Genomic DNA, 19,915 nt, shown 5'->3' with positions numbered 1-19,915 from the left:
GCCTTCTTTATGGTCCAGCTCTCACATCCATACATGACTATTGGAAAAAATATAGCTTTGACGATACTAATCTTTGTTGTGTCTGAGTGATGTCTCTGCTTTTTAATACAGTCTAGGTTTGTTAGGAGCAGGTGTCTTTTAATTTCATGGCTACGGTCACCATCTGCACTGATTTTGAAGCCCAAGAAAATAAAGTCTGTCACTGTTTCCACTTTTTCCCCATCTATTTGCCATCAGTGATGGGACCAGATGCCACAATGTTAGTTTTTTGAATGTTGAGTTTTAAGCAAACTTTTTCACTCTCTTTCACCCTCATCAAGAGGCTCTTTAGTTCCTCTTTACTTGCTGCCACTAAAGTGGTATCATATGCATATCTGAGGTTGTTGATATTTCTCCTGGCAGTGTTGACTCCATACTGTGATGAATCCAGATGGGCATTCTGTATGATGTACTCTGCATAGAGTTTAAATAATCATGGTGACACTATACAGATTTCTCCTACCCCTTTCCCAATTGTGAACCAGTCCATTGTTCCATGTAAGGTTCAAATTGGTGCTTCTTCACCCACATAACATATTTCTCAGGAGGCAGATAAGGTGATCTGATATTCCCATCTCTTAAAGAATTTTCCAGTTTGTTGCAATCCCCATAGTCAAAGGCTTTAGTGTACTAAGTGAAGCAGAAGTAGATGTTTTTCTGGAATTCCATTTCTCTAGAATCCAGTGAATGTAGACAATTGGATTTGTGTTTCCTCTGCCTTTTCTCAACCCAGCTTGTACCTCTGAAAGTTCACCATTCAGTTCACTTCAGTTCAGTCACTCAGTCATGTCTGACTCTCCCACCCCATGGACTGCAGCACACCAGGCCTCCCTGTCCATCAAGAACTCTTGAGCTTGCTCAAACTCATGTCCATGGAGTCCATCCAACCGTCTCATCCTCTGTCGTCCCCTTTTCCTCCTGCCTTCAATCTTTCCCAGCATCAGGATCTTTTCCAGTGAGTCAGTTCTTTGCATCAGGTGGCCAAATTATTGGAGTTTTCAGCTTCAGCATCCAATCCTTCCAATGAATATTCAGGACTGATTTCCTTTTGGATTGACTTGTTTAGACTGGTTGTAAAGCCTAGCTTGAAGGATGTTGAGGGTAATCTTGCTAGCCTGCTAAATGAGCACAGTTGTGTGGTAGTTTGACCGTTGTTTGGCATTGCCCTTCTTTGGGATTGGAATGAAAGCTGATCTTTTCTAGTCCTGTGGCCACTGCTGAGTTTTCCAAATTGGCTGACATATTGAGTACAGCACATCACTTTTTAGGATTTGCAATAGTTCAGCTGGAATTCCATCACCTCCACTAGCTTTGTTAGTAGTAATGCTTCCTAAGGCCCACTTGACTTCACGCTCCAGGATGTCTGGTTCTAGGTCAGTGACCACACCATCGTGGTTATCCAGGTCATTAAGATCTTTTTGTAGAGTTCCTCTGCGTATTCTGTCCACCTTGTCTTAATCTCTTTTGCTTCTGTGAGGTCCTTACCGTTTCTGTTCTTTATCGTACCCATCCTTGCATGAAATGTTGGTATCTCTAATATTTTTGAAGAGATCTCTAGTCTTTCCCATTCTGTTGTTTTCCTCTTCTTCTTTGCATTGTTTGTTAAAGATGACCTCTTTATCTCTCCTTGCTATTCTCTGAAAGTCTGTATTCAGTTGAGTATATTTTTCCCTTTTGTCCTCTGCCTTTCTCTTCTCCTCTTTACTTAGCTGTTTGTAAAGCTTCCTCAGGCAACCCCTTTGCCTTCTTGCATTTCTTTCTTTCCCTTTGGGATGGTTTTGGTCACCGCCTCCTGTACAGTGTTCCAAACCGCCTTCTGTAGTTCTTCAGGCACTCCTGTCTACCAGATCTAATCTCTTGCATCTGTTTGTCACCGCTACTATATAATCATAAGGGATTTGATTTAGATCATACCTGAATGGCCTGCTGGTTTTCCCTGCTGTCTTCAATTTGATCCTGAATTTTGCAATATAAAGCTGATGGTCTGAGCCACAGTCATTTTCAGGTCTTGTTTTTGCTGACCATATAGAATTTCTCCATCTTTGGCTGCAATATAATCAATCTGATTTCGGTGTCGACCATCTGGTGATGTCCATGTGTAGAGTCACCTCTTATGTTGTTGGAAGAGGGTGTTTGCTCTGACCGGTGCTTTCTCTTGGCAGAACTCTGTTAGCCTTTGTGCTCCTTCATTTTGTACTCCAAGGCCAAACTTGCCTGTTACTCCAGGTATCTCTTGACTTCCTACTTTTTCATTCCAATCCCCTGTGATGGAAAGGACATCTTCTTTGGTGTTAGTTCTAGAAGGTCTTGTAGGTCATCATAGAACCGTTCAACTTCAGTTTCTTTGGCATTAGTGGTTGGGGCATAGACTTGGATTACTACGATGTTGAATGGTTTGCCTTAGAAATGAACTGAGATCGTTCTGTAGTTTTTGAGATTGCACCAAAGTACTGCATTTCGGATTCTTGTTGACTCTGAGAGCTGCTCCATTTCTTCTAAGGGATTCTTGCCCACAGAAGTAGATATAATGGTCATCTGAGTTGAATTTCCCCATTCTGGTACATCTTTGTTCATTGATTCCTAAGATGTCCATGTTCAGTCTTGCCATCTCCTGTTAAACATGTCCAATTTACTTTGATTCATGGACCTAACACTCCAGGTTCCTATGCAATATCGTTCTTTACAGCCTCGGACTTTCCTTTCACCACCAGACGCTTCCGCAGCTGAGCGCCATTTCTGCTGGCCCAGCCCCTTCATCCTTTCTGGAACTATCAGTAATTACCCTTCACTTTTCCCCAGTAGCATATTGGACACCTTCTGACCTAGGGGACTCATCGTCCGGTGTCATATCTTTGTGCTTTTTCATACTGGTTACGGGACTCTCGTGGTAAGAATACTGGAGTGGATTGCCCTTCCTTTGTCCAGTGGACCGTGGTTTGTCCATAGTCTACGTTATGACCCATCCATCTTGGTGGCCCTGCACCCTCGCCACAACGAGGCTGTGATCCATCAAGGGGATGGCCTGAAAGGACACTCATCTAGTAGCAGGGTTCTGGGTGTGGACTCTTGAGACAAGGCGTCTGCTTTCTCTGCTTGTTTTAGAGTTTATTGCTCTTCTCTATAGTGGTGTATACTTATGCTGGGTTTCAAATTTGATTAAAGAAACTATGCCGAAGGGTAAAGTTGGCTGGAGGCTGGGGGAGAGGACGGGAGGGGCAGGCGGGAGGGACAGAGTGGATTTGAGGCAGCTGGGGCTGCGGCCTCATGGGGGCCACCTCTTCTTCAGGTGTAGGCGGCCTTGCTGCGCACCGTGGCATTGTTTAAATATGTTCTTGCTTTGTAATTTACTCACTTAATCAGACATGAAGGTTTATTATCTTGTTTTCTTTCTCATAGATTTTCCAGAGTCTGAGAAATTGACTTTGTTCATTGCAAACATGTGGCATGATGTATTTATCTCTCAGTCGGTGATTAATAAGGCGATGCAGTTGGTAGCCAGGCAGCGCGCCAAGGGAGAAGTTCTGAACTGTTTGCGTGCCTTCCTCAATTGGGAGAAGGTGAGGTTTCTTTTTATTTTGTGCAATAATGTACACATAGACCTTATATAAATGTTTTATTTGGTTTTGTGTTCGTGAGCATTTTAGAGCTATTATTCTTCATATTAGATCCTTCAGAATACCATTTTAGTCTAAGCTTGTGCATTTTGTTCATTAAGTATGTCCACTGAGCAGAGTTTATCTTGGGTACTAATTTGCCGCTGGTGAAATCCATACGCGTGCTTAATATATGTAGGGGCCCCGAGAAGATGCAGACCGCTGCTTCTACACGTGGTACTTAGGTGAGAAAATTGAGATCCCAACTCCTTCCTTTGATGATTTTTCTGAATGTAATCTGTGTTCTTCTTCCCAATTGATGAAATTTGTAGTTTTTGGAGTATTATGTGCTGTCTTTTATTTTCTTTAGTGACTGATGTGCTAATATAATATGTAGATTGGTGTTCTTTTCATAGATTTTCTCTAATGAGAATCCCTGGGTGCTGAATTGATAGTGATACACTATAAGAAGAGGTATTGAAGAGGCACTGAAGTCAGTGACAGGTTGATTTTCACTCTGTTCTGCCTTTTTTAGGACGGTATTACTGTCCTTTTTAGAAGGAGGCTGGCTCACGCCTGTGGACGGTGCTTATGTGCCATCATGCTTTCCTTTTCAGCGCTTTCTGGTGTTACTGTCAACTAGACTTCAGTTTCCTTAGAAAAGGGAAGGGCTTGGTGGATAAAAAGTTAGGGAAGTCTTAAACAGCGGGTCTGCAGTCAGCCCTCCATCAGCCCACTTCCACAGTCTAGAGTGTGTTGTGTGAGGTCCCATCTGATTGTGCTCCCTTGGCGGCTAGCAGAGCCCTCCGGGGTGCGTCCCGCCCTCTGTGGTTACCTGTGCACCCTCCCCTGCTGAATCCTCCCGCTTGTGCCCTGGGGGTCTCCTCCTCCAGCCTTCAGGGTGAAGCTAGATAGGATAGGGTGGTAAAAGCCATGATTAACGAAGAAGGGAGAATTTTAATAAGTGTATTTTATTTGTATCATATCAAATAAAAATATAAACTCAAAGTTATTTAAAAAAGAGAGAGAAATACCTGGGGGGGAAATACCATTATAGTCTAAGACGTCCATATTCTCTTACAGAACTCCACAGGTGTGATACTCAAAAGTAAGTAGAGAGATAGCACAATCAACAACAAAAAAGTAAACTGGATGAAGGCTATTTTTCGTGTCTGTGACATTTGCAAAAGCAGTCATAGATTTGGCCACACAAGAACCTTAATTTTTAAAAAGTAAATATTCTACACTCAAAATTGTCTGGTAATGATTTGGTAAAATTAGACATAAATGATTTAAAAATTGTATAAAAATTTCCCAGAGATTGAGATGCACAGTCTCTGGACGGTCTGTGAACAAACAGAAACTCAAAGTAAAATCGCAGTATCTGGAACCCTGCATTAGCAGAGACCTCTCGTTTTTGGAAGACTCACACTCACTGCGGTAGTTTAAATGTCTTCAGTATTAAACACAGAAACAAAGTTCTTTGATAACCATCTTGAAAATTAAAAATTTGAGAAGGAATCTAGGGAAGAAAGAATGTGATAAAGGAACAGTAATAAAGTTGAGAATGAAAAAAAAACCACTGCCTTTAAAAAAATGCTAATAAAACAGATAACTCAGTTCAGATGACTATAAAAAGAGCAAAGCAAAAAATATTCAAGATTTCAGGATGAGAGGAGTTGTGAGTAGAGACAGAGGGTGAAAAATGAGAAGATTGCTGCCTGCAGCGCCACAGAGGCAGCCCTAGACCCGGGCGGCCGCTTAGCGGTATACACACGTCACAGTTGGCTTCAGGGTCGAACACTGCAGTAAGCCAGTTTTCAGTTACAAAAGGCTGAAAAGATAATTGGAAACTTAGTATACAAGAAGGGTGTATAGATGTCACCCGAACATTAAATCTTATCTTTAAAGAACCAATTAATTCCAGTCTTTTTCAGGCATCAGAGATTGAAAGCTCCTTGTTCAGTTTAAATCACAAAACCCAATAAAAAAAAAAAAAACTGAAGAAAGAGAAGAACATTATAAATCCACGGCTGGGTGTGAACCTAAGGGAATTCAAGTTTATGTCCACAAAAAGGCTTCTACAGAAATGTCCAAAGCAGCGTTATTAACTGTAGCCTAAAGCTGTAAGTGACCCACACGTCTTCAGTAGGTGAAAGGACAAACCGTGGTGTATCCGTGCTTTGGTGTATCCAGACCGTGGTGTGACCCTGCTCAGCAGCGAGAGGCAAGCTGAAAGTCTCTCTGCACTCAGAACGTGGAAAGACACCCGGACAGCGCACAGCTGTAAAAGGAGGCAGACGAAAGACTCTAGTGCAGCAGTCTTGTTCAGTTTTTTTAATTTCTGGAAAAAGCAGGTTGATACATACGGTCAGAGAGATGGCCAAATGAGTTTATTAAAGAACTTTTTAAATATTAAAAACTTTTTTTATTTGTAACTTTAATTCTCTGATTTGAGTTAATGAAACTTGGCATTCCTATGTGGATTGCGGAGTCTTTTCTAGCCTGGCTGGCTTCTGCATTGTGCCTGGAGCTTTTTATCTGGCCTCTCTGCCGCTATTGCATAATCATTTAGGACAGGTGCTATGCCTAGGTAAACACAGTTCCCTCTTCAAAATCCAGCTTTCAAAGGGTGTCTTTTAAAGTTACATGATGATTCATCTGATGCTCGTTACGTGCTTTAAGATTACCCATAGAAGATGCATTGCATTTGAAATTCTAAATTCCCTTTTTTTTCCCTTTATTTGCCAGAATGCACCTGTAGATGTTGGCTTCATGGTTTCTAAGCTGCTTTTGACCATACAGTTATGTCCAAAAACAGAATTTCAGCCCAGTGTGAGGTTTGGGGAAGACCTGAGTGACAGCACTTGGGAGTACGTATGTGCCATCGACCTGCTCTGCTGCCATCAGAAGTGGGTCTGGACGCACGACAACATCATCAGGTACGGCTGCTTTCCTGACTCAGGCTGGACTATTTGTATTGTCAAGCAGTCCTTTCAGCGATTGCCGAGTTGTGGTTTGAATCATTTTTGCTTTTAAGGCAGCTGAACTGTTTAGAATGCACATTTTGATTTGGATAGGAATTAATAAAACTGCTCGTAAAATGCCAGTGTAGCTGTGACATCCCCTCGCTTTTTTTTTATGGTACCTTTCACTACTTTTCATTGTATTCTCTCATTACTGTCTCTCTCCCAATGGGAAATGAGTCTCATGAGTGGGGGGCCTTTGGTTCCCTGGCCTCCCCAGCATGTGGAGACCTGTGCCTACACAAGCGAGGCGCTCAGCGAGTACGTGTAGGTGGAATGCCGTGATCACTGTCTTAACGTTCAGGTGCTATGGAAGGGCCATAGGAACAAGGCTGTTCAGGATTCTACATTGGCGGCTCTTCTCACTGGGGTTGCAGGAGAGAACAGAGTCTGATACGCTCAGGCATCTGTTTTGCGTAATGAGCTAACTTTTCTCTGTGCATCAACTATGCAGCATATTTGGAGAATGGAAAAATAGTCAAGTATTTATAATTGTTCCATGGTTAAATATAACCTTAATTTTCTTACAACCCTGACTGAGAAAGGCTGGTTTAAAGGGGCTTATGACATTGAAAAGGAGTCCCCAAAGGATTGATAGCATGTATCTTGATATCCTGTGGAAACTTGTTCTTGTTTTCTCCTAATACTGGAAAAAGATGATACATCTAAATGTCAAGCAACAGATCACTAATTCTGGGATGTCTGTATAATGAGGTACAGCCATTGTAGAATTCAGAGCCGTACTACATAGATCTGTATGTGTTGAGATGAAAGTTGTTTTGTAGTCTGTTACTAAGAAAGTGCCAGGGCCATCTGTTCCGTGCTGTGTGATGACAAGCGAGAGGCCACCCCCGGTCCCCTCTTCCTAGGAGCTGGGGGCAGGGCCCTCCTCCCGGGGAAAGGTGAGACCACTGCGGGCGGTGCCAGGGAGAGGCGCCTCATCCAGGGTCCCCACTAGTGGAGTGGGCAGAGGGGCGGATAGCAGGATCTCTGCCTAAGCCGCTTGTGACCCTGATTCCTGAGCTCTGTGGTCACTCTGTCCGTGTTTTTTATATAAATGTAGGCATAGACGTGTGTGGAAGGCAAAGCCCCAAAATAAAAGAATGATAGTTACCTGACAGTGTGTTATTTGGGGTGCTTTTAATTTACATTTTCCTTTCATTTGTCTGTATTAAACTTTTCTAATGTTATAAATGCTATGTAAGAAGTTAATACATTTTTGAAACGAGAAAGCAAAGAGAAATTGCCACTGATCAGTAGAAAGTTTCTTTAATCCCTGTTAACTGTGGTTCATTTCCTCTGGTTTAGTTCTTTTTATGAAATACAGCCTGTCCTTGTTCCTAACTGGGAAACAAGGCTTCTAGAACACAGGTCCTCCTGATGTCTAGATGGTCCACATAAAAATCCAGACTCTGCTGCTTCCAGTTCTGCAGCTTGGGGACGATACTGGGTACTTTGCCTTGTGAAAAGGGTTTACACAGAATAAAGATGCCAGCACGGGTGTTTGCAGCTTTTTTAAAGCCACTTTGCGCACTGAGATCCTGAATAGTTGGAAAGTCTCAGTTTTCAGAGTCTGTTCTATTGTTAGCCAAAAATGCTACATCTTTAGAAGTTCCTCTTCTTCAGGGATTGTCACTTATGCACCATTTTTAGATAGGTTCTTAATATTTGAGCCATGGTGGGCATGCATACTTACATACATACATGTCTATATTTGTTTTTATTTTGCAGCAAGGAGCTGTGGCCTGTAATGGATAAGTGGATAAAGTATAGGAAAGGACATGCGAACGTCGCCTACACTCCCGATATCATCGTAGCGTCAGTACTGAGGCTCATCGGTGAGCTGTCTCTTGTACTGAATTTGTTCTTGTTATTGATGCTATCTTGGTGGGAGAGTACGTGTGGAATAATGATAAATGTTGACTGAAACTTCACTATGACTGACCTTATAGCCATTAGAGTAGGTACTTTTGCACTAAATTAATTTTCATTACTCATTCTCTTTATAAGTTAACATTTTATTCAACTTTGTCAGAGAGTCAAGCTTTTTCTTGTTAGTACATTTTATTTATAATTGAACTCTTGATTCTCAGATACTAATTTTAATATACAGACAGATATACACATATACATAGCAGGATACATAAATTGCTATAAGTTGTAGTCTAATTTGATTTATAAAATAAGTATATCTTCCCTACTTTCACCCTTTTTTTTGGAACTTGCTCAGTAAGGATGACGATGTGCTTCCATGATTGGAACTAGTTTTATTTTGTTTCTACAATTCTAAGCTGAATATACACAAATTAAATCATTGCTTAAAAATATTTTAAATGAAACATCGTTTTTAATCTCAGGTCTAAAGAGGACCTCAGTGACCCTTTAGTTCTGCTGCTTCCTTTGCACCTTACAAGTCTTTATTTTTCACTTTGACTTATTTTCTTCCTTTTTATGCCACATCTCTGACAAACTGCTCTCCATTCCTTATGTTATTTCATTATCATTGATACGATATATTCATTATTAGAAGGCTGTCTTTACTATGAACTGACTCTCTGCCATGTATTCATCTCCTGGGAGCAAACAAAACTGGGTTCACCCAATTGCTGTGTCAGGGCCCTTCAGGTCGTTGAAGGTAGTTATCATGACTAAACAGACATCTTGGAGTGTGAAGTCACGTGGGCCTTACGAAACATCACTGTGAACAAAGCTAGTGGAGGTCATGGAATTCCAGTTGAGCTATTTCAAATCCTAAAAGATGATGCTGTTAAAGTGCTGCACTCAATATGTCAGCAAATTTGGAGAACTCAACAGTGGCTACAGGACTGGAAAAAGTCAGTTTTCATTCCAATCCCAAAGAAAGGCAATGCCAAAGAATGTACAAACTACCACACAATTGCACTCATTTCACACGCTAGCAAAATAATGCTCAAAATTCTCCAAGCTAGGCTTCAATAGTACGTGAACCGAGAATTTCCAGATGGTCAGGCTGGACTTAGAAAAGACAGAAGAACCAGGGATCAAATTGCCAACATTTTTGGATCGTAGAAAAAGCAAGAGAAAAAACATCTACTTCTGCTTCATTGACTATACTAAATCCTTTGACTGTGTGGATCACAACAAACTGAAAAATTATTGAAGAGATGGGAATACCAGATCACCTTAACCTGCCTCCTGAGATATCTGTATGCAGGTCAAGAAGCACCAGTTAGAACTGGTCATGGAACAACAGACTGGTTCCAAATAGGAAAAGGAGTAAATCAAGGCTGTATATTGTCACCCTGCTTATTTAACTTATATGCAGAGTACATAATGCAAAATACTGGGCTAGATGAAGCACAAGCTGGAATCAAGATTGCAGGGAGAAATATCAATAAATAACCTCAGATATGCAGCAGAGAAGGCAGTGGCACCCCACGCCAGTGCTCTTGCCTGGAAAATCCCATGGGCGAAGGAGCCTGGTAGGCTGCAGTTGATGGGGTTGCTGAGAGTTGGACACGACTGAGTGACTTCACTTTCACTTTTCACTTTCATGCACTGGAGAAGGAAATGGCAACCCACTCTAGTATTCTTGCCTGGAGAAGCCCAGGGACGGAGGAGCCTGGTGGGCTGCCGTCTATGGGGTTGCACAGAGTCGAACACGACTGAAGCAACTTAGCAGCAGCAGCAGCAGATACACAGATGATACCACCCTATGGCAGAAAGTGAAGAGGAACTAAAGAGACTCTTGATGAAGGTGAAAGAGGAGAGTAAAAAAGTTGGCTTAAAACATTCAAAAAACTAAGATCATGGCATCGGGTCTCATCACTTCATGGCAAATAGATGGAGAAACAGTGGAAACAGTGACAGATTTATTTTCCTGGTCTCCAAAGTCCCTGCAGGTGGTGACTACAGCCATGAAATTAAAAGACTCTTGCTCCTTGGAAGAAAAGCTATAACCAACCTAGACAGCATATTAAAAAGCAGAGACATTACATTGCCGACAAAGGTCCGTCTAGTCAAGGATATGGTTTTTCCAGTGGTCATGTATGGATGTGAGAGTCGGTCTGTGAAGAAAGCTGAGCACGGAAGAATTGATGCTTTTGAACTGTGGTGTTGGAGACGACTCTTGAGAGTTCCTTGGACTGCACTGAGATCCAACCAGTAAATCCTAAAGGGAGTCAGTCCTGAATATTCTTTGGAAGGATTGATGCTGAAGCTGAAGCTCCAATACTTTGGCCACCTGATGTGAAGAACTGACTCATTGGAAAAGACCCTGATGCTGGAAAAGATTGAAGGCAGGAGGAGAAGGGCACGACAGAGGAGGAAACGGCTGGATGGCATTACTGGTTCAATGGACATGAGTTTGGACAAGCTCAGTTAGATGGTGAAGGACAGGGAGGCCTGGCGTGCTGCAGTCCATGGGGTCACAAAGAGTTGAAGAAGTCTCATTCTCTGTATCTTTGGCATTTAATTAAAACTCAAAGATAATACCATTTGAAATGAGGTTTAAGAATTTTTAAGTCATGTAAATCAGTCTTGTAAGTGGATCACAGTAAGAAATATAATAGCTCCGACTGATTTTGTTGCTGTGTCTGCTAACATGCACTGTGCATATTCACCTGCAAACATAGGAACGTTGTAAATGAATATATAAGCTGAGTCCTGACAACAGCCTGGTTTCAACATGGACATCTACTAATTTTCACTGGAGATAACCCAACATATACTTGGAGTTGAGATTCCAAATAGGAAAGCATGGAGGTGTGGGAGTGGAGATGGCTTCTTAGGGCACGGCTCTCCTGAGCTTGTGAGATCAGTGTCCCAGGCGGGGCCACCAGAACACGGACAGGCCAGTAGCTGCGTTTCTAGCCGTCACATGACGGCATCAGTGTGTCTGGAAACCCTGGTTGCAGTAGCAGCTTCTCTTACGGATTCAAGAAGAATTGTTCATACCTCTTGAGAATTCTCCTCCGTGCCTAGAGAATCCCATGCACAGAGGAGGCTGGCGGACTATAGTCCTTGGGGTTAAAGAGTTGGACATGACTGAGCAACTAACACTTGAGAAGATAGTTCATAAGATTTGATGATATATTAGAGTAATATATGTACATTTATATAATTAAAAGTGACGTATAATGCAATTGTGTATCTTATAGGAATAATTCATTTCCGTCTCTTTGTGACCCCATGGACTGTAGCCAACCCGGCTCCTCTGTCCATGCAAGAATACTCTCTCCAGGCAAGAATACTGGGGTGGGTTGACATGCCCTGCTCCAGGGGATCTTCCAAACCCAGGGATCGAACCCCGGTCTCCCACACTGCAGGTAGATTCTTTACTGTCTGAGCACAGGGAAGCCCAGAGGAGTAATTAATAATGTATAATTAATATGTAGTTAACAGTACTGTATAATAAAACGATAACGTAGAAGTAAATGTAGTTCAAAGGGAGGGTAATGAGGAAGCAAGTGTCATGTGGAAAATAAGAGAGTCCAGCCTACCTGCGAACACTGTGAACGCTGCGTGTCTCAGGAGGACCAGCGCAGGTAGAGCTCACGTGCCTGAAAGGCTGGTGTGCAGAGGGCAGGGGGCCGCCGGGCTGTTCCAGGAGGACCTCAGTGAGCTTCGCTCGGTGTCTGTTGGCACTGAAGGCTCTCCTGACCCCCGTGCACAGCGGGTGCTGGGGGCTTCCTTAGCTTGGGGGCTGGGGCTGGGCACCGGTGAGGCCCAGTCTGGGGACGGGGCGGAATCCTGTGAGACCTTGAGGGCGGGACAGGTGCTGTCCTTCCCGTGCACTCATCTCAGGTGGAGTTTGAGCCGTTTCTTGAGAAGAAAGCATTGGAGAAGCATCTTAACAGTTTCTGAAGCTGACATTTACTAAAGAATTTACCGAATAATTAAGTTGGTTAGTATGACTTCATAATAATAAATGAAGTCACACAGCAGGCGTTCATGAAACAGGAATCGTCTGTATTCTTAACTCTAAATGTGTAAATCCCAGTGGGTTTTCTGCTCCTTGGGAAATAAAGCAGGACGATCCAGAGCCATCGGTGCAGGGTTGGGGTGTAAACACCACCGTGAGCACACGCCGTGGGCATGCCTGGTTATTAACCTGCCTGAATGCCAGTGGAGCCCAGGGCTCTGGAGGACCAGAGAGCCTGGCAGAGCTGGGGTGTGGGGAGAGGTGAGCGCGTCTGAGGTCCTGAGTCGAAAGGGAGTGGAGCAAGGCCGGAAGTCGGCCTCCGCTGGACACAGGGGCGTATAGAGCCACGTTATACCACTTGCTGCCCCCAGAGTGTTCTGACTCTTAAACGGCCTGGCTGGGGTCAGCGGAGCCCCGAGCTCAGACGGCCCTGTTCCTCCTGCCAGGGTTGCACGTTTCCTGCAGTAGGCAGTCCCGCTTGATTTCTGTCCAGGGTCTTGCCACGTCGTTCAGCTTTTCTGTGGAACTGTCTTAACGAATGCATCCTTTCCTTACCATACCTGCGTATAAAACCGTGACAGAGAGCTCTGGGTGACTCTCCAGCTCTGAGCCCTGCCCTTTAGACTAGGCCACATTCCCTGTGACCGTCAGCTCTCCTCAGGCCTCCCTGAGTGTGGAAAATGTTGTCTTTGATCTGAGATCACCTCCATGTTTCTTACTTGAATTTCATTGTGGCCTAGTTGCCTTGGACTCACCCACATTCCTTCCGTGGGGGTACTTTTCTTCCTATCTCTTAGTAGATTTGTCCATCATCTTTGTCAGGTCATCATATGTGCAAGTGTTAAGTCCTAAACCATATACCTCAGACTCATGAGTTCCTCTTACTGTATCTCTGATTTACTCTGATAGATAGCTTCTAAAACCCAATTCATTAAGCATCTTTAATTAAAAGAAAAGGATCCAATATAATGCAGTCAGGTGTTATCTGGTGGTGATGGTGTAGTTGCTCAGTCGTGGTCAACTCTTTGCGACCCCATAGACGGTAGCCCACAAGGCTCCTCTGTCCATGGGATTCTCCAGGCAAGAACACTGGAGCGGGTTGCCATTCTTTTCTTCAGGGAGTTTTCCCAACCCAGGGATTGAACCCACATTTCCTGCATTGGCAGGCGGATTCTTTACCACTGAGCCACCAGGGAAGCCAATGTGTTTCCTGGGGACACAGCCACATGGTCCCACAGCTGTGGAGGCATGCACCCTACCCCTTTCTCTGCTGTGAGTCGTGCACTGAACACTCCTCATAGATGGCCTCAGAGGACAGGGCTGGGGACGGGCGCTTAGCACTTTGACCTCATGCAAGGAGGTATTTAAGAGTGACGGTGCCTTGACCTTTCTCATCTCTGAAGTCCGTTACTTTTCAGCCTCAGTGAAAGACTGCCTGAGACATGATCCAGATGTTTACAGTTTCACCCCGGGTTAGGCCTTATCCGGGGAGTCCCTGGTAGAAGGAATTTCCTGGAGGGCTGTGTCTGTCGCAGTGCTCAGGGTGCATGTGACCAGCACTGTGAGCCCCTACAGGGGATACAGAGTGACAGAGCTCCTGTGGTACCCCGTGCCTCAGTTTCTCCGTGTCTAACACAGAGGGGCAAGTAGACTGGTTCACGTACAAGCCTGCGGGCTGTCTGTAGTACTGAGAAAGCAGGTGGGCACAGTGGTGCCCGCGCAAGGTAACATAGCCACAAGAGCGCGGGAAGGGGCCCTGGGCCCAGCGACATCCAGGGCTCGCCCAAGAACCCCCTCCCGTGCACCAGAACCCCCTCCCGTGCACCAGAACCCCCTCCCGTGCAAGGGGTCAGGCCATGCAGCCTGGCCCTGGGGGAGGGAGGTGTCCCGCTCTGGAGCAGGCTGGTGCCCCCAGTTGAGTCGCGGCCCAGCGAGGAGCATTGTCCTGGTGAGACCCCCAAAGAGCTGTTGTCAGCCCAGGTTTTGTGTGTCAGTGACTGTAGTTGAAATTAGAACTCATGCTCAGACTTTAAAAAAATTCTGGCTATTCATTGGAAATTAATAAAATGATACTAGTAGTTGTAAATGGCATTTTTAATGAAAAACAGCTGTTTCCAAACAAAAATAGAATGGAACCGTATCTTGTCGAGAGCCTCTTCACTGTCTGGTTTCCCATAGCTGCTTTGCGTTCTCTTGTGGCTGTACATTATTTTGGTTGAGGTATTTGGAAAAAATCCGGTCTCGTACAGATCTGTAGTTGATGAGAGGAGTACTTTAATAGCCTGTTGGAGTAACTGTGGGTGTACTTCTTTGACACTGGGCTTTCTGGTGGCTCGGCAGTAAAGACCCCACCTGCAATGCAGGAGACCCGGGTTCCATCCCTGGGTTAGGAAGACCCCCTGGAGAAGGGAATGGCAGCCCACTCCAGTGTTCTTGCCTCAAGAAGCCCATGGACAGAGGAACCTGGCGGGCTACAGTCCATGGGGTCTCAAAAGAGTCAGACACGACTAAGCGACTAAACCAACAGCAGCAGCAACCACCCGGTTTCAGATCCTGAAGCTCAGTGCACATAATGTTGAACAAAAGAAAACATAAGTTTTAAATTCTTATGAAAAGTTAGCATTTAACCGAAGGTTGTTTACCGTTTTTTTTTTTCCCCTCTAGGTCGTTTAGGTCAGTTGGGTTTGAAGGAAGGGTTCCCGTCTGCGGTGAAGAACATTAGTACGGTGATTGGTATGTTTATCCAGCATGCCCAGGATGAAGGTACAGCTTCTGTCTATCACGCTTACTTTCAGATCATTTGCATTCCTCTCATCCAGTCTCTCTCGTGTTCTTAACCATGTGCCGTGCTCTGCGCGTCTCCCACTGCTCGGGCATGAGTTTGACGAAGCCAGACTCTGCCCGTGCTCTCAGCACCGGGATTAGAACCTGTGTGGGTTTCCTGCAGTTTGCGTGTTCGCCGCTCATGCCCTTGGGCAGTGAACCCCTAAGGAGGAAGGGACTCTTTCTGACCTGGTGCTGGCATTCTGTCTCAGCAGCCGTCGGCTCTGGCTTCATGCCGCCCCGTGACCCCCGCTGCCCCCACGTGCCCGGCTGAAGGTGTGTCCTGATGATAAGTGGGGTCACCCGTGTGAAGCAGCAGCTCCACTGCGGCCTGGGTGTCCGTCCAGAGCACCCGGGATAGCTCGGAGACTGGAAACCTCTGAGCCAGTCTTCACGCTCCCTAATTCCTTTAATGTGCATACCGCAGAGCATGTAATTTTATAGTCTTATTTGGGAAGAGCTTAAAACTCAAAAAGTGACCCTTTGAAGCAGTGAGTCCCTCTCGTTTTTATTTGAATACTGTGCCATCAAGGGGTGATGCCACTTCCATCAGGATTCCATCAGGAGCGCACAGTGACATCTGAAATCTGTGTCCCAGATGAGCTTAACCTCTAGATTGTCCTCTTTCAGGGTGAGGCTCGGCAGGTTGAGCTGCTGAGAACTTCTCTTTGATCTGCTGAGATAATGCCCGTGAGAGTGTTCCCTTTGCGCTAGATGGTGCTCCCCTCCCATCTGGACCATGTTCCCCTCCCGTCTGGACCGTGTTCCCTTCCCATCTAGATGGGGTGTTGTCATCTTAGAGTTGCTGGAGAGTGGCTGAGGGACTGTCCCCAGAGCCGCCAGCTCAGACATTTCCTAGCAGAAGGAGGCTCGAGGGGACTCACTCGGGCCTGCCGCCAGTGCAGCACGGGGTCCCTGGACAGCCCTCCCAGGCGGCGCTGACTGCATTATGCTCAGGAAGCTGACGCCCCAGGAGAAACCTCGAGCTGGATAGTGCTGCCAGCTCACAGCCAGGCCTGAGGCCAGAGCCACAGCCGTGCACGCACTCCTGCTCATCACAGTGGCTTTCACACCCTGTGTGACTCCTCTGTTAGGCCTTTTGTTTTAGTCTTGTGTCCCCTTCTCAACGGGAAAGTGACTCTTAAGCTGGTGCAGCGCTACCTGCATCTGCAGCATCACCATCTGAACCTGTGGGTTTTGTGATGTTTATTTGTAAACACTTGTTGTTTGCCTTGTTGAACACACTGCATCACTAACAGTGTATAGTTAATAAGTTTAAAGAAATGACTCCTAAATTTCTTAAACTAAATAATTTAAGTGAATTTAACTAAAATTGGAAAAGGAAATGGCAACCCACTCCAGTATCCTTGCCTGGAGAATCGCATGGACAGAGGCAGACTACCGTCCATGGGGTCGCAGGAGTCGGGAACAACTTAGCGACTAAAATTGAACTAAATTAAACTTTAATTAAATAACTCCTAAATAAACGCAGGCTAAATGAGAACTCTTACATACCATAATCTAAGCTAGCTCTAGCCTACAGTTAAATGCCGTGTCTGTGATCATGCACTGTGCTCTAGTGTGTAAGAGCGTTTGCTGTACTATATTGGGCTTTGGCTGGTGGCTCAGACAGTAAAGAGCATGCAGACAAAGCAGGAGATCCAGGTTTGATCCCTGGGTCGGGAAGATCCCCTGAAGATCATACTAAAGAAGATCAAACTAAAAACTAAAAACTACGACCTAAAAAGAAGGTCATACTGAAAACCAGTTTCTCATTTGCTCTCATTTCATTATGTTTTTCCTCTCCAAAGTCCCTGTGTCAGTACTCGCAGTGGGTATAATGGAGTCGTTTATTTGACGGATGCTTTGGGATCCACATTCTATCGAACCTTAAGTGCCAGTGTGGTCCCTCTGGAGCTGCCCCTGGAGAGCTCGCTGCGGTCCGGAGGAGGGGCACTCCTTGTGTGCCCCTGCCCGCCGCGCCTCCCGGGGTGCCAGCATCACCAGGGGCCTGTCGAGACTGGGCTCCGCTTGGCTTCTTCCATTCCTAGGAGGACTTAAATGAGCTTTTTTTTCATTGTCGGTTTTGTTTTTGTTATTATTAGTTTTCATTGCTGGCAGAAAGTAAATGAATAGTGATTCACTAGATTAACAACATTAAGATTGTGAATAGCAGAGCTTTTCTCATGTGATGACTGATATGGAAATGCTTTTCAGATATCCCGTGGGGGGTCCAGCTGGCCGCCGTGTATGCCTTGTGCGACTTGAGCCCCAGCAACCCAGCGGAGATCTCCAAGATCCTGGAGGCCTGGCGCAGGGAAACGGCGCGCAGCGTCCCCGCTGCGGTACTTGGCGCCCTGGACGAGGTGGGCGCACTGTGCGCGGAGGGGCGAGGCTGAGCGCCAGCGCCCCGCCCAAGTGCCTTCACATGTTTCGGGGCCGCGGGGCAGCTGGCCTCCAGGATGCGCCCCGGGCCCCGGGGAGAGGCTGGGCTGCGCCCCCTGGGCCGAGGCCGAGACACCGGGGCTGGCCCCGAGCTGCGCACGTCTCCCTTCCAGCTGTGGTGAGCACGGACGTTTGGACTGGAGTTTGTGTGTCTTGGTCAAACAACAGAAACTTGAACTTAGCCCTTTTTTGCTGCAGAAAGTGTCGTGGTTTTTTTGGTTTTTTTTTTTTGGTCGCTTTTTGAAACTGAGTGGCTTTTTGTAATGAGTTTAATATAAAAACATTAATTTGGTTCCTGAGCCAGTTTTGGACCTTGTGCCCAAACGACTGACTGGGAGGAAGCGCGGCTGAGACGGAGGCTGAAGACGCTGCCAGCGTCCTCGCCGGTAGGGGCCGCCGCTGCTCAGGGTGGAGACCTGGGGCGCCTCTCCCGCTGCTCAGCCCCGGGAGGAGAGAGAGTCCAGGCTCCCAGGGTCCGCACCCAGCCCAGCGCAGGCAGGCCCCCGCGTGTGCCCTGTATATACGGACAGCCGACAATGTGTCTCACATTTGATGATATTCCACTTTTTGGAATTTTAGTATTTGTACAGAGAAAAATGGGTTTAATAATTCACCCTGGTCCTGATTTGTCCGCTAGTCATCATTTCTTAAAATTCTTGTATGTGTTTTTATAATAAAAAGTGAAAGTAAGCCATGCACATGAGTCCTGGTGAGTACAGAGTGACCCTTGCCCACCTTCTACTCCAGCCAAAGATGAAGTGAGTGCCCAGTGCTGACCAAAGACAGGAGCCGCCGCCTGGGAGCCTCCTCTGCAGACATGGGCAGGGACGCCGGGGGGTGCTCGCTGCCTCATCCTCCAAGGCTTTCGGGGATGGCAGACCCCATGCCGGCGCTACCTGGCCCTCAGTGTTGGATGTCTTCGTTTAGCTAGAGATGCTCCCCTTAAAAAATTACCTCTGACAACTATTTTGTTATTCCTTCCCCTGTTTTTAAAGGAATTATAACAGACGGAGATTTATAAAAAGAAACCTCTGCCTTGCCCTTTGGATGCTTTTTGTCTGTGTGTTCCTTCTTTCTCCCTCTGTCTCTGGAGCGCGTGGTCCGGGCCAGAGCCTGGCTGGGAGGAGCTGGTAAAGAAAGTGGCCAGGTTTTCAAAGACTTCTGTGATCTGTCACCCCAAACTTTGGTTGCATGCAGTGAGGGGGACACGGGGACTTGGAGCAGGGTAGCAGGCCCAGGAGGGTCCCCCTGAGGAGGTCACTCGTGAGTTAAGCCCTGAGAGGAGGGACCTTGGAATGGTCCTGGTGGACAGGTGTGCTGGCTCTGAGAGCGGAAGGGCCTGCCCTGTGTCAGCAGGATGCCCCGCCCCTCCCTGGGACCTGGGCAGCCCTGGGCTCAGTCACACTCCGAGGGAGGTTTGAGCAGGTGTGACGGGGCAGGGGGCTGACGCTGGTGGGCACAGACCATCAGCAGGGGCAGGGGGCGGATGTCACACGGATCTTGCGGCTGAAAACAGTGCTGAGTTGGATAAAGGACAGAAAGGAGTCGGGGGTCCCACAGTTTTGAGTTGGAGACGGGGGTTCCAGGTTGGTGATAGGAGCCACAAACCCTGGGCGTGTGCTGGGATGCAGACATCCACGTGGAGGCAGCCGGGAGCCTGTACCAGCAGGAGTCGAGCTGGGACAAGCTGGGTCGGAGGTCAGAAAGGTGACAGAGCTCAGAGGGTGTTTAAAGCGAGCGGTCACCTAGGACAAGTCACTTCCCTCTCTCAGCGTCTCCTGTGATTTGAAGATGCCTGGGAGGGGGCGGAGGAGGAAGCACCAGGTGGGACAGGAGGGGCTGGCTGAGAATCGCATTGGTGCATGCGCCCTGGCCCGAGTTGGGAGCAGGAGGGCAGGCAGCAGCCTCTGAGCTGCTGGATGCCGTGAGGTCCGTGGTCCCGGAGAAGCAGCCAGGGTGGGTGGATTCTGCTGCTTGTAGGGGCGTGCTGAGCCTGGAGGGTTGCAGAGTAAAAGGGGGTAAGGAGGAGAGGGCAGATCTGGGGACACAGTGGGGGTTGAACTTGTCTGGCGTCACATGGTTTGTCA

At 46.4% G+C, this 19,915-nt stretch overlaps 1 protein-coding gene across 2 annotated transcripts in view; it reads left to right on the top strand.

Moving 5' to 3' along the window:
• The window catches only part of ICE1 (interactor of little elongation complex ELL subunit 1), a 63,940-nt gene extending 45,047 nt beyond the window's left edge, over window positions 1-18,893 (top strand). Inside the window, exons 12-17 of one of the 2 annotated variants that reach the window (XM_070357751.1) lie at window positions 3,436-3,596; window positions 6,384-6,574; window positions 8,390-8,496; window positions 15,225-15,323; window positions 17,601-17,749; window positions 18,576-18,893. In XM_070357751.1, coding sequence (XP_070213852.1) covers window positions 3,436-3,596; window positions 6,384-6,574; window positions 8,390-8,496; window positions 15,225-15,323; window positions 17,601-17,749; window positions 18,576-18,590 — 722 coding nt within the window. In that variant the 3' untranslated portion in view covers window positions 18,591-18,893. Of the gene's footprint in view, window positions 1-3,435; window positions 3,597-6,383; window positions 6,575-8,389; window positions 8,497-15,224; window positions 15,324-17,600; window positions 18,525-18,575 lie in introns of those variants that run through there. The other variant, XM_070357753.1, reaches the window with a different exon arrangement.
• Window positions 18,894-19,915: the final 1,022 nt, after the last annotated feature.

The sequence above is a fragment of the Bos mutus genome, chromosome 20, assembly GCF_027580195.1.
Source record: "Bos mutus isolate GX-2022 chromosome 20, NWIPB_WYAK_1.1, whole genome shotgun sequence".
Classification (NCBI taxonomy): domain Eukaryota; kingdom Metazoa; phylum Chordata; class Mammalia; order Artiodactyla; family Bovidae; genus Bos; species Bos mutus.
This window is presented reverse-complemented; position numbering and strand designations above follow the sequence as displayed.